This window comes from Cyrtonyx montezumae, unplaced genomic scaffold, assembly GCF_038088225.1.
Source record: "Cyrtonyx montezumae isolate F1298 unplaced genomic scaffold, pur_monq_1.0 scaffold_24, whole genome shotgun sequence".
NCBI lineage: Eukaryota > Metazoa > Chordata > Aves > Galliformes > Odontophoridae > Cyrtonyx > Cyrtonyx montezumae.
This window is the reverse complement of record NW_027071981.1, coordinates 8,921,713-8,936,947: the sequence shown is the minus strand read 5'-3', so window position 1 is coordinate 8,936,947 and position 15,235 is coordinate 8,921,713. Positions and strand designations below refer to the sequence as shown.

At 44.6% G+C, this 15,235-nt stretch overlaps 1 protein-coding gene across 1 annotated transcript; it reads left to right on the top strand.

Moving 5' to 3' along the window:
* Positions 1-14,344: 14,344 nt before the first annotated feature.
* Positions 14,345-15,235, top strand: LOC136050503 (ankyrin repeat domain-containing protein 9-like). The gene has a single exon (XM_065739409.1). The coding sequence runs from the start codon at positions 14,345-14,347 to the stop codon at positions 15,233-15,235; it is 891 nt and encodes a 296-aa protein (XP_065595481.1).

Genomic DNA, 15,235 nt, shown 5'->3' with positions numbered 1-15,235 from the left:
AATTCTTAGTGAGGTCTCAAGGTGTTCATGAGAAATTGTTGATGAAATTTCATTCATGCTGTGCTTCATCCTTGAAAACAGTTTTTGCAAATATACATGCTGCCAAAAAAACCACGACGTGAATGAAGTGTGGCTGTGGAGTGAGGGATATTTCTCTTTGTTAAGATAGGACTCATGAAAGTCCAGTAGAGACGTGATCAGAATTTTGAGTTGAATGTGATTGTAACTCTATACATTCCATTTGAAAATGTGCAGATCGTGTATTTATGCCGATTGAAAATGAAGTCACAAATACACAAAAAAATCTTGAGTCTTGTTCTCAAATTCCTTTATCACAATGGAAAGCATATCTGCATATTTTTGCTGTTCTCAGGACTGTGTTGAGCCAGTGAATCAGAATTCATAAAACTGTTTGCCGTAACTGGAGTTAGAGCTGCACTGTTCCCTTCACTTGTCCTGGTTTCAGTGAAGGTAGGGATGATAGCTCACCAATATTTGAGAAGTTTGGTTGTTGCTATGCCATGGATGCAAGGAAGAATTTGGCTCTGCTGTCTTCGTGCCTCCCTGCTGGATGGTTGTAGGCCACCACCATCTCACCTCTCAGCTACCTCTTTCCATCCTAAGCCTGCCCCACAGGCTGCTCAGACCTCCTCAGCTCCCAGATGAGAATGCTGGGGAAGATGGTGTCTAAAGCCAGACCTAAAATCAAGGTGGTGTACATCCTCTGCCCCTATGTTGCCATCAAGCTGGTGAACTATGAATTCTCCTTCATAAATCCGTGCTGTTTCCATCTATCTTCCTGTCCTTCACCTGTTTGGGAACAGAGTGCAGAACTTTGCAAGGATGTCACAATGTCCAATTGCTTTTTGAACCTGTGTAAATATTTGCATCTACTATCTCCCCAAATCAGGGAGTTTTGCAGGTATCTTGCACAGTGTGTGAAAAGCCACTTCCTCCTGTTTGTTGAGAACTTGCTAATTGTTAATTTAATTTCTTCTTCTCGTACGAAAAGCACAATGAACAACTGAATATACTTATCCTTCACTCGTCCTTCATGATTTTATACAACTCTGTAGGAGTGATAACAAAAGAGATGAAAAAATATGTAAGACAAATGCTCAATTCTGCTTTTCTGCCCCTTTGTTCCATAGCAGGACTCCTCACACTGCGTTTGATTGTCGCATTTCTTCTGTTTTCTTCCCTTTCTTTCCTTTGTCTTTCTGGCACTGCAGTAAACAGCAGGAATGACTGAGGATATAAGTAGCCACTTCTGTTCTTTTACCTGTGGTGTTCTTGAAATCGCTAAGTGGTAAACATATGACTTAAAGACACATTTTAGACAGCACTATTCACAAGTTTAACTCATTGCCTTTGAAAGTCAGGCTAATACAATTTTCCTTTGCATTCCTCCAGGCCACAGAGACAGGAACTGCTACAGGCGGAAGTGCTATCACGGCCCCCAGCTGGATTATTATCTGAATTTCATTAGAATTACAAATAGTGCTGCAGATGAGGTTGCTCAGGGGAAAAAGGGGAAAAAAAAGAAAAAGAAAAAAGTATTCAAAAAGCCTTAATTTGGTAAAGATCTGTGAAAGAGCTGTAGTTTTTTCTGAAAGATTGCTTTGACTTCTTGCTCTGCTCATCTGGTGCTTGTGTTTATGAGGACAGTCAGTACACATCCTCAAGCAACAGTTGTAACCGTTGGTCAACATATGCTGTTCGCGTGCCTTAGAAGCTGCTAATCTTGCAGGCAGTTTGTCATTCAGCAAAAAGTAGGACACAAAGGGAAGGAGATAACATGCAGGTTAGTAACAACCAGCTGGACCCTATAGAAACGCACTCTGATCTGAAGGGGAACTTCGCTAGAGTGAGGGATCTGAGGTGGATATGAGGGAGTCTGAATTTGACTGAGGCAGGAAGCCTCCAAGTCCTCAAAATCTTCTTTTCATTCAAGGCCTTCTAGAAAATAACCTGGCCAACTCCATGGGAGTGGGAAAGCTATGTGAAGTACAGCTGATGGTGTCTTGCTAATACTGGAACAACATGTTCGCTCTCTTCACTCTGTTGACAAGGTCATTTGTAAGTAGTGCTGCCTCAAATGAAAGCAACAATGGCTTGCAAACAAATCCTGTATTTGTCATGTTTGCTGTGAATTCTTAGGTGGAGGTTGCTCTTTCACTTATCCCAAGTCTGTGGCTAATGGTAACCATGTTTGTCTTAGTGAGCAATAGATAATGATGCAGAAGAGGAGCAGTTTCTGTATGGGAAACGGAATCATCACTGTGCTCACCGTTACCCTTCCCAAGAGACAGTTCCCATCTTTACCAACCTATTCCAAAGCCAGTTAAACTGCACTATTGAGGGCCACCAGGTTAAAGGTGATCTCTAGTAAATCTAGTGCAGCAATGTCCTGATAGGCAGGCAGTCCTGACTGATTCATGATGCTGCACAGCCACCTCAAACTGAGTGCTGTGCATGGACGTGGACACAACCCTGCAGCAGGAAACAAGCTGGAGGAGAGATGAAATGGCAAACAGAAAACTGTCACGTGCTCCTTTGGACTCATTGACGGCAAGTTGCCGTTGGGGTGACGCTTGTCCTGCGATTTGAAAAAGAACAATTGTTCATGCAATAGGTGGTAATTCATCAGGGGAGCTGTGTCTTTGCTTCTCTTCTTCAAGGCCTCGGTGGAGTCTCTCCTCCTAAAATTATTGAATTGCACCACCTTGTGGGTATATGAAGGCAATACTTTTCCACCTTTGTTCCACGCACAAGAATCTGCAGTATTGCATCTGAACGGTGAGGCATCTTTGTAGAAAATTGCAGTAGTTGATTCATTCTCATATCACTTGTCAAAGATTAGGGAGCCATGAAGGACTGATTTTCTGCTTGTTTTCTGCCAGCTGACAGGAACAGGTCTTAACCCCTGGTGGTTGATTTGCATGGCTTAACGGATTTTGCCTTTGCTAGTGAACTTAATGGAAAGCTGTAAACATATACTTTTAATAATCAAAACGTTTCCATTGAAGAGTAAATACAGGGAGGAGAAAATCCTGAAATATGCATTGAAGAAAAAGGTCATTCTGTGCACAACATATTTCCTCTTCTCAGTTGTAAATGTCACGTGGCAGCCAATCCACACATCACGAATTCACAAGATCCATGACACGATGGTGTAAGTGGAGAATACACGGCATGTGGCATTGTGTTTGCCTGCAGGGATTACACAGGCAATGAGAGCACACATCCTTTACTGCAGAGTTCCTGTGAAACATCAGACATATGTTCATGAATAGAACAGCAGCCTGTGTACGGTGAGACCAAGACTTAGCAGAAAGCACTGGCTGTCAGGTGTGCCTTTTTAATAGCAATAGAATGGATGTTATTGTGGTTATACAGAATTCCAGGATGCAAAGCAGCCAGTGATGAGGGAGTCAGTTTGAATGTACACAAATGGGAATTTTTATTCTGTTATTTTTTTTTTTTTCTGTCAAGTGTAGGATTACTGTACATCTGTAAACCCCTGACAGACAGAACAGCTCCTTGAAATGTACCTGGTTAAGATTTTGCATAGGGAAAGAGATGTCCTAGAAAGAAAGATATATTGTAGCTTAGGCTGGCACAAGAAGATGGAAGTGTTTTAAGTAGATAACATGCAGGTGAGCATAAAAAATCACCTGCTTTTCTTGTGCACAGTGAGAAACATAATAAAAACAGAAACAAATAGTAAAAAAATGGTCACACTGCCAATTCAGATTTTCAAACCTATTTTCTCAATTTCAGTTTTGGAAATGTTATTTACAGTGTTGTTCACCCAGCTGTCTTTAGGGCTGGGAGAATACTCTGCAGCAGCATTCAGGATGGTCACAAATAGGGCAAGACAGAGTCCATCACAGATAAAAGCACATTATTAATAGCAGTTGCTTGAGCCTGTCTTGAGTCTGGACTGCTGCAGACCTCTGCAATTCCTGTTAAAACCATGTGAACCTCAAATGGGGCCTCTCATCACAAAACACCAACAACTTCAAGAGAGAAATGTTCAACATGTAAGAACTGAGCAGATACAGCTTATCACAGAGATAAAGCAGGAGAGAGAAAGGACATTCTGCAGTTTGCTGAGTGATGATTCAAGACTGTTCCAAGAAAAGGCAGTGTAGCAAAATACAAAAAACAAAAGGAAAAAAAAAAGAGGAAAAAAATTGAACAGTTTCTGCCAAACTGATTACAAGAAAAGTTTTTCCTGACTTGATATCTGGCAGTTTTGAGCATGTGAGCAGAATGTGACTGTACACCCAAGAGACATTATTAAGGGGAGAAACATCAGTGCATCTCACACCCTTTTAGCCTGGATTCCAACCCTTGGCTCATTCACTGTATTCCAGGGAAAGTCACAGAGACACTGATATCCTCACGTTTATGAAGACTTGCATAACAAAACCATGAAGGCTCTGAAATGCTAACATATCAAATACCATATCAATTTCTGGGTAGAGCTTGGCCCTGATTCATAGTTACACCAATGTCGTATTGTTTGCAGGCTCTGTTTTAGCACCAATCTGTCAAATTGGGCTGAGGAACAGCAGGGCAGAGTGGGAAGAGGCTGGGTTCAGCTGCTGAGCAGGCTGGCAGGTGGCAGCCCCGTCCTGTGGGAGCCGTGACTGCAGGGAGAACAGGGCCTCACTCTGGTGAAGGAAGTCCTCATGTCACGGATGAGGAAGATAACGTGTATTTGCCATCTGCAATAGCTTAGCACTCTCAGTGTTAAGATGCAGCAGCATATTCAGTATTTCCACCTATATATGTGTGGTTTTAGGGCTCTGTTTGACAGGCTTTAATGCAAACATGGCATTGCTGGCACACAACTTTTGTTTGTTTGTTTTTTGGCATTGTTTCCACAGTGTTTCTAAATAGATTGAGTTGATGTGTGACTCATGTAAATTCAAGCTTCTGCTTCCAACAGATGCTGCCCCTCAGTGCAAGCCTGAGAGCAGCTGGGGTGGTACTGGGAATTTAGTTACAAACCTCCTAGTCACGATTTTCAAATTTAGTTTAAAGTCAGATGTGTGCATCCATGATAGATGGCCTCATTTTCAGGAGTGTGTCTCAACAACCGGAGTCAGCCAGAAGAGTGAATTTCTGTTTCTCAATGATGATTCTTTTGTAAAGATATTTTCAGACCTCAGATCAAGATCTAAATCACCAAAGTCAAACATAATCATTTATAGAATCACATAATCTTAGAATCATAGAATCGTTAAGGTTGGAAAAGGCCTCTAAGATCATCCAGTCCAACCGTCCATCTACCTCCAATACTTCCACACTAAACTATGTTCCTTAGTGCCACATTTACATGTTTCCTGTACACTTCCAGGGACGGTGACACTACCACCTCCCTGGGGAAGCCCTTTCCAGTGCCTCACCACTCTCAGAGAAGAAATTTTTCTTAATATCCAACCTGTCCCCTGGGACAGTGTAAGGCCATTCCCTCTTGTCCTATAGTTAGTTACCCAGGAGAAGAGGGGGATCACCACCTCTCCACAACCTCCTTTCAAGCAGTTGTAGAGTAATAAGGTCTCCCCTGAGCCTCCTCTTCTCAATGGCTCCTCATAAGACTTGTGCTCCAGTCCCCTCAAGCAGCTTTGTTGCCATTCTCTGACCACACTCCAGGGCCTCAATGTCTTTAGTGTAGTGAGGGGCCCAAAAGTGAACACAGCTCTCAAGATGCAGCCTTACCAGAGCTGAGTACAGGAGGATGATCTCCTGCTCCTATTTCTGATACAAGACAGGACGCTGATGAAAGAGGGCTAACAGCTCTCTCATGGAAAGTAAATGCCATACCTCAATGGAATCGAGAAACCATGCCCAGAGCATTCCTGTAGCATCTCTTCTAAGCAGCCATGTTGAATTTCTTCTTCTACAGCTTTTTATTTTGCTAGTAATCCAGCAGATATTGGGTCGATTCTCACTGGCCAACTTCACTTGCAAATTAAACTATAGAGAAGAAAATAGCGATGGCCTACTGCATGTTAGCAGGTTCTGAACTTCTTAAATGTGATGATAGAAGCAATTTGTCATTAGTTGAGTCGTCACAAGTGCCTTGTTCAGGAAAACTGTTATTCCTATACAGTTCTCTGAACAAAGCATTTGAGACAGTAAAGTTCAGAAGATCCTTACTTAGACAAATACAATTTTCAGACAATTCTGCAGTGCTTTTTGCCTATTAATAAAGGCCCATAGCAGAAAATATTGCTGGAAGCTGCAGAGAACACAGTAGTGAGTGGTTGTTTCTGGCTCTGCATGAAGCATATTGTCTAGGAGATAGCAAGAAGCAGGGCCTAGAAACTGGTCCCCTTAATTACTAAATTGACTTGTAAGTGTTTCAGCAAGCCTCTGAGGCCTCAGAAGACACTGCAAAGACTTCCTTAACAAATGATTTTATGATACGAGTATGGCTGAAGATTGTTTTCAATAGCCTCCAGTAGTTAATCATGGGCTGACAACCTAGAGACAGTAAGAACTAACAGATCTTCTTGCAACACAGATTTTTCTTTTGTAATTAATTCAATAAAAATATTTTTTCTTAATATATTCCCATGTAAGGATACACTGGGATTCACAGTGGTCTCAAATGGCAGATAGTTTGCTTGCTCCTACAGCTACTGATCAAGCTGAGCTTGCTTTAGATATTTAGCTTCTCTGCTCCAGAATGAGGAATCTGTCAGGGTTTTGAAAAACCTCAGCAGCTGGCAGGAGGTGACCCTCTTCCCTTGGGTTTGTGGTCCTTTGGGACCATGGGTTTTGTCAGAAGATATCATGAAATAGACAGACTCTGCAAAGCAGCTCAGTTTTGTAGACCTTGCATCTCACACACAAATGCACAGACATCAGCTTTCTGACCAGCTCTTGTTTATAATACTGAGACAGCACTAGAACCCCTAACAAGGTTCAGACAACTTTGTCATAATTGCTTGAAGAATGGTACTGCTGTAATATATTCATTTGTCCATCTGCGTGGTGGCAGAACCTTGGAGTTGCAGCTTTGGTGTACTGCCAGCTGCTGTATAAGCAGAGAACAAAGACCTTAATGTTTAGAGAAAAAGGGTTTTACTTTGGAGGCTGCCAAGCATTTAACCTTGTTGATATCATGTAGCACTGAATTCTCCAGGTTAATTATGGGTTGTATAAAAAAGCATTTCGTTTCATCAGTTTTGAAAACGAAATGTATTCATGCCTTCCTGCCTGCTTTCTCAGTGGTTGTCAGCCTTGACATTTACATAGAGATACAGTAAAACAGGGCATCGATACCCATAATCATCACATACAAAAAAACATCCAATATTATAAGACCGTATCACAGTGTCATCCATTCACTGGAAAAGTAGCAATTGGTTCAGTGTATCTGAAGGCACAGATTGTCTTCAAGTGTTTTTTATTCTTTAAACAGAGCTCAGCTGACAGGTTACTGTTTGGAGTAGGCCTGACAATCTATTTCAATATTGTCTTTGAAAGACACAGTCTCAAATTACGACAGGAATGGGAACCGAAAGAAAAAACCGAAAACTCGAAGAAATGGGAGACACCAAGCTTTTTGGCATGCAGCTTCTATGCAACTAAGGCTCAAAAACTTGCTTTTAAATGATCCTTGTTGTTTTCATAGCTGATTAAACCAAGCTGACATGTCATCCTCCAGACAGGAGTGTACTACTTGTTCTGACCTATATTTGAAGAGATATAGGACATTCAGCGAGAGTTAGCAACATCGTTATCCTTCCTTTGGAGTTATTCTAGTGTTTATGGAGTGCCTGCCCTTACAAATAGGCAATTCCTTCCTGTTTGTTGGCAGAGAAAAAGCATGGAGACAGGTGTTGCTCCAGACCCATTTCCTTAGGAAATGTTGTTAAAAATGTCTGCTACTTGCTGTGAGAGGTCAGAGCTCAGACCTTCCTTAATCCCATGACACTTCACGCTTTGTCATCCATCTCTCTCAGCTACTCCTTCCCAAACACAGAGAAGGTAACAGAAAGCATTAGTACTAGGTAGCCACATGGTTACAGTGTCAGGGATTTCTCTTGAGAAGACAACTCTGCAGATTCACCTAAGCAATATTTATAAACTGTCTCGAGAAACTAGAGACAGAAGATTTTGTATCAAACTTTTTACATCAACGTCTGTCTTTGTGGCAGCATTTCATACATCAAGCGTTCTGTCTACACTCTGAGGTTAAAGTTCATAAGTTCATAAGGTTGGAAAGGACCTATAAGATCATCTAGTCCAACCATCCTCCTATCACTATCCCTACCCAACTACTAAATTAAATCCCTTAGCACCTCATCTAAACGCTTCTTGAACAGCGCTAGGGATGGTGCCTCACCCACCTCCCTAGGCAGGCCATTCCAGTGCCTGACCACTCTTTCAGAGAAAAAATGTTTCCTCAGGTCTAATCTAAATCTTCCCCGGCGCAACTTGTGGCCATTCCCTCTCGCCCTGCCATTATTTATCAGGGAGAAGAGGCCCACCCCCTCCTCACCACAACCCCCCTTCAGGAAGTGGTAGAGTGCAATAAGGTCTCCTCTGAGCCTCCTCTTCTCCAGACTAAACAATCCCAGCTCCCTCAGCCGCTCCTCATAAGACTTGTGCTCCAGAGCCCTCCCCAGTTTTGTTGCCCTTCTCTGAACACGCTCCAGGGCCTCAATGTCCTTCTTGCAGTGAGGGGCCCAAAACTGAACACAGTACTCGAGGTGCGGCCGCACCAGAGCTGAGTACAGGGGGATGATCACCTCCCTGCTCCTGATGGCTACACTATTTCTAATACAGGCCAGGATGCTGTTGGCCTTCTTGGCCACCTGGGCACACTGCCGGCTCATGTTGAGCCGAGCATCAACCAACACCCCCAGGTCCTTTTCCTCTCTACATTCTTCAAGCCATTCTGCCCCAAGCCTATAGCATTGCATGGGGTTCTTGTGGCCAAAGTGCAGGACCCGGCACTTGGTCTTATTGAACCTCATCCCATTGAGCTCAGCCCAGCTGTTCAGCCTATCCAAATCCCTCTGAAGGGCCTCCCTACCCTCAGGCAGTTTGACACATCCTCCCAACTTGGTGTCATCTGCAAACTTACTGAGGGTACACTCAATTCCCTCATCTAGGTCATCAATAAAGATATTAAACAAGATGGGCCCCAAAACTGACCCTTGGGGGACACCACTTGTAACAGGACGCCAGCTGGACTTAACTCCATTAACCACTACCCTCTGGGCACGGCCCTCCAGCCAGTTCTCCACCCAGAGAAGAGTGAACCTGTCCACACCACGGGCTGCCAGTTTCCTCAGGAGAATACTGTGGGAGACCGTGTCAGAGGCCTTGCTGAAGTCCAGGTAGACTACATCAACAGCCTTTCCCTCATCTACCTGTCTGGTCACCCAGTCATAGAAGGAGATGAGGTTGGACAAGCACGACCTGCCCCTGGTGAACCTGTGCTGGCTGGGTCTGATCCCTTTATTGCCATGCACGTGTCGTGTGATCTCCCTCAAGATCATCTTTTCCATAACTTTCCCTGATACCGAGGTCAGGCTGACAGGCCTGTAGTTCCCCGGGTCTTCCTTACGGCCTTTCTTGTAGATGGGAGTCACATCGGCAAGCCTCCAATCTTGTGGGACCTCTCCAGATAACCAGGAATGCTGATAGATGGCAGAAAGCGGCTTGGCAATCACCTCTGCCAGCTCCCTCAGCACCCTTGGGTGGATCCCATCTGGCCCCATGGACTTGTGGCAGTTCAGATGGAGGAGCAGGTCTCTGACCGTCTCTGCTTGGATCACAGGGGGTGCATTATGCACCCCGTCCCGGACTTCCAGGTCAGGGCAAGTACCGTGTGGACAACTGTTCTGTCTATTAAAGACAGATGTGAAGAAGGCATTGAGAACCTCAGCCTTTTCCTTATCATCTGTGGTTACATTGCCTGCCTTGTTGAGTAAAGGAGGGAAATTTTCCTTAGTTTTTCTCCTGCTGTTAATATATTTGTAAAAGGGTTTCCTGTTCTCCTTTACAGCAGTAGCCAGTCTAGGTTCAAGCTGGGCTTTAGCATTTCTAATTTTCTGCCTGCAGATCTTGGCCAGTTCTCTGTAGTCACCCCAAGTAGCCTGACCCATCTTCCAGAGGACATAGACTCTCTTTTTCTCTCGGAGTCTCAACAAAAGATCCCGGTTCATCCACACTGGTCTTTTTCTCCTCCGGCTTGACTTACGGGACTCCGGGACTGCCTGCTCCTGTGCCTTTAAGATTTCCATCTTGAGGAGCATCCAGGCTTCCTGGACCCCTTTACCCCTCAGGAGCAAGTCCCAAGGGACCCTTGCAACAAGTGTCCTTGAACAGGTCAAAGTCTGCCCTCCGGAAGTCCAAGGTAATAGTTTTGCTAGTCACCCTCTTGACGTCACCCAGAATAGCAAACTCCACCATTTCATGGTCACTCTGGCCAAGACAATCTCCAACCTTCACATCCCCTACTAGTCCTTCCTTGTTAGTGAAAATTAGGTCTAGCAAGGCATCTCCCCTGGTAGGCTCTTGCACCAGCTGTGTCAGGAAGCAATCATCCACACATTCTAGAAATCTCAAGGACTGCTTCCTCTGCGCAGTATTGTATTTCCAGCATATATCAGGGAAGTTGAAGTCCCCCATGAGAATGAGTGCTGGCCATCGTGCAACATCTACAAGTTGTTTATAGAACACCTCGTCTATTTCTTCATCCTGACTAGGTGGTCTATAACAGACCCCCACCACAATGTCACTCCTAAAGACCATCCCCCTGATCCTTATCCATAGACACTCTACTTTGTCATTTCCAACCACTAGCTCTTCAACATCAAAACACTCTCTGATATAGAGAGCTAAGCCACCACCCTTTCTTCCCTGTCTATCCCTTCTGAAGAGCTTGTAGCCATCAATCCCAGTATTCCAATCATGGGAGAGGTCCCACCATGTTTCTGTAATAGCCATGAGGTCATAGTTAGCCTGCCTCACAATGGCTTCAAGCTCTTCTTGTTTATTGCCCATGCTGTGTGCATTGGTGTAGGTGCACTCCAGCTGAGACATCTGCCTCACACCTTTCTCCAGCACAGCCTACTTTTGCTCTTTACTGGTGAGCCCTGTTTTATCCCCTTCCTCTGTCACAGCTAGTTTAAAGCTCTCTCAATGAGTCCAGCTAGCTCCTGTGCTAGGATTCGTTTCCCCCTTTGGGATAGGTGCGTCCCATCAACAGATAACAAGCCAGGAGCCGAGTAAACTGTCCCATTGTCAAAAAACCCAAAGTGTCTATCTCTACACCAACCTCTCAGCCAATTATTCATCACCTGTGTTTTCCTAGCCCATTCTGTGTCCATCACCGCCCCAGAAGGTATGGAAGCAAACACCACTTGTGCTCCCACCCCTTGAACTAATCGCCCTAATCCCCTGAAATCTCTTTTCATAGTTCGCAGACTTCTCTGAGATATTTCATTGCAGTCTGCCTGAACTACGAGTAATGGGTAGTAGTAGGTAGGGCGTATCAAGTCCGGGAGTCTTCTAGTAATGTCCCTGATCCGAGCCCCAGGGAGACAGCACACTTCCCTGCGGTTTGGGTCTGGTCTGCAAATGGGGCCCTCAGTTCCCTTTAGAAGGGAGCCACCCACTACGATCACCTTCCTTTCTTTCTTAGTAGCAGCAGTCTCAATGCACGGAGGTGACTGCCTTGCCATTGGTGACCTCCTGCGGGAATCTTCCTGCACTTCACCCCTTATCACCTCTTCAACTTCCAATGCTGCAAATCTATTGCTTAGGGGTATCTGGGGACACTGGGGAGGCAGAGGGGGAGATTGCCCACGGTACCGAGCAGGGTACCGAGCAGGGACTCTCTGCCAGCCCTCCCTATCCCTCAGATATCCCCCTTCTGCCCTACGGGGACAGGTCAGGGAGTCCACCACCAACTGCGGGGGATCTCCCTGGTGCCTTTCTCTCTGGCACTCTAGGGAGTTACTCCACCAGTCAATCTCCCGCTCACAGTCCCTGATGGCCCTCAGTCTCTCAACCGCCTCTTTCAATTCAACCACCATGTTAAGCAGATCTTCCACCTGCTCACACCTTGCACAGGAGTACTGCTTAGCACCCTCATCTAGTAGTAGCAGGCTCTGGCACTCCTTGCAACCAGAGACCTGTGTAGCCACACTTCTAGGCAGACCTTCTGTCTGGGTCGCCACAGCCTTCTTAAGGCAAGCCCTCTGTCTTGTAGAGACCATGGCACAAAAAAAATAAAAACAAAGAAACGAAAAAATTGGAAGTAAATAAATAAATAATAGTTTATAATAATATATAGATAGATATGAATTGTAATGCGATACTTCGCTGCCCTCCCTGAGCCCTTCAGGGATATACCCCTTCAGCCCTATTTAGCGGAGGGGTGAGGGCGAGGACGCTGAAACCGTGGCAACGCCTATGCCTCGTTAGCGCCTCGTTAACCTCTCGCGAGAACAGCCGTTGGGACTCGCTGCTCTCACTCGGTTCCGGAGAGACTGGAACCTCCGGAGAACCGACGCTGTACTTCAATCAGCCGCTGCAGCTCCAGCTGTGCCGACTTCAGTGCAGTTGATTATGAGTACTAATAATGATTTTTCGGGATCAAGTGCTTAGATTTTGGATATAGAAGCAGTAAGATATTATCTTTATGTGTCAGGTATGTTTCTCTTCTGGCCAGAAACAACATTTTGAGCTTAACACTATAAGAAGGTTCCCTAATAACTCAGAAGCACATTGTACTTCTCACAGAGTCACAATATCAAATCACTTTATGAGCCGAAATTGCCATCAAAACATGAAAAACGCATCTCCTCGTGAGAGAGCTAGAGAGTCTTTTGGTCTCAGCTAGAATGGCAAATGGTGTTCTGGGTAAAATCAGCTTTTTTTTTCTTTTTGACTTACCCTTCAAAATTTTTTCTTCTCCCTTGCACTTCCTTCCCTTATTCAAAACTGATTCTGCTCACCTTCCGCACTGCAGTTTGCCCAAGAAGGAAACCACAAAAAATATCTTAAGAGATGGGTGCATTATTTTTAACCACAGATCAAAATTCTAAGAATAAAACTTACAAACTCCTAATCTTCTTCTTCCTCAGTAAACCCTTCCAAGTTCATGTCTTCCATTTCTAATGGACCTATAACGTCTTACAGATATTATACTGTAAGAAAACTTAGAAGAGATGCACTGCCATCAAACATGTCATCGGCACCAGCTTTCCTAAACTACTGCAAAAATTAGGAGGTGTTTTGTTCATTTCTTTTCTATGCATTTAATTTTGGTCAGGTCCTTTTACCTCATCCTATAGTTAGCACCCCTCAAGCCTGTGGGCCTTGGTCATCTTACCAGGGCACCTCACAAGTCAGTTTGCTTAAGTCCATTTCCCCCTGTTATAACTCACTCTGACCCCAGACCTGGAACATTACATATGAGAGATACTTAGATCAAAGCTCTCCATCTGCCATTGTGGTTTGGCCATTAACCTTTTGCCTATGTACCTGCTGTGCAAAACAGAGGCACTTCAGACATTTCTTTGCTAAACAAAGGCAGGCATTTAAATTGAGCAATATGCTTTATGACTCCAGGCATGGTTACTCCACATCCTGTTTGACTCTTTTCTCTGCAGAGATTAATGTTGGGATCTTAAATATCACTAATGCCTTACAGACAATCCATTAACATCAGTGTCTCCTAATTGGCTAGCCATACCATTATTTATAAAACAGGGAGTCTTTGCTAATAGTACAGCTACCAATCCCTTGATTTCACGAGTATATAACCCTCTGTATTACCAACCATAGAGCATTTTATGCTGCAATATATATTTTTACTATTTAAAGAGCTTTGTGTGTGAGCAACATGCAAAAAACATCTGAAAATTACTATCACACTTACTGTGATGTATGAGCCGATCTCGTTAGACATGAAATGCAGACAGAAAACTACCTCACCTCTCAAGCTAATTTTAGTCTCTCCCTGCCTTCTCTCTAGCTGCGTATGTATAAAATCACTTGCAGTCTGACAGCGTTCCAGTAGCCCACACCATACAGGGAGCAGGATACACGTACAAACCAGCAGCTTGCATGGCATGGGTTAACTGAGCCTGTGGGATTGTGCTTACCTAAACAAAACCACTGCAGTGAGGGGAAAAAACAATGAACGGGTGGAGATGATCAGCCCATGCATTCAAGCTAGTGCAGTCCGGGCAGCAATGACAGCCTGAAGGTTGCAGCAGCATCGAGATCTGCATTCCAAGTGCACAGATCGTACAGTCTGGAGAGATTTTGCGTGGAGCTCTTTATTTGCTGAGCCATGGCCAGCAACCAGGCCAGCATGCAGGATGATCAAAGCACGCACTGCAAGTTCTTATCCTACATGTTCTACCAGGCTGTGAGAGATCATAAGCCTGTGTGGATGCTGGAAGACATGAGAACTATGGAGTATTTTTACTGGGAGGAGAATGCCAGCCTAAGAACATACTCACCTTCAGAAGCCCTTCTCTATGCAGTGGTGCATAACCACCTGCCTTACGCCCAGTATCTGCTGTCTCATTTTCCAGAGGAGGCTCTTAAGGTACCCGGAGAACACTTCTGCTATTGCCCATCCTCTGCTCCTCACTTGGCCATGGCAGTCACATATGACAGGAGAGATATCTTGGGGCTGATCATCAAAATTGCGCACAAGCTTCCCAGCTTAAACTCGTACATCAACAGGACTGGTTGCTTTCATCTGGAAGATGGGAAAGCACCCCTGCACCTCGCCTGTGAACTGCTGAGGTCAGAGATAGTCCTCATCCTCCTCGGCAACGGAGCTTCTCCCAGGATAGAGGACAGTAAAGGGCTTACCCCGCTGGACGTCATCCTGGAACAGATGTGGGACTCCAAAGTCAACATGGCAACAAAGAAGCTCTGCCTTGACTACCTCTTGCTCTTCATGCCCAACCCACAGTTTAAGATGCGGAAAGTTCTACGAGATCATCCAGAACACTGGAAAGCTTTGCTAGGGGAAGAGAAATTCAACAGCCTGGTGGGGAACACACCTGCTTCTTTATATCTGCAAGCTATGCAAACTATTCTCCAGACTCTGCCTCCATCTCACTTCCCTAAAAGCATCCAGGAACTACCTATACCTCAGGCACTAAAGCCCTTACCATCCTACGGCAAAAAGCAATCGACAAAAAATGTGGTAAATGTTTTTCCTTGA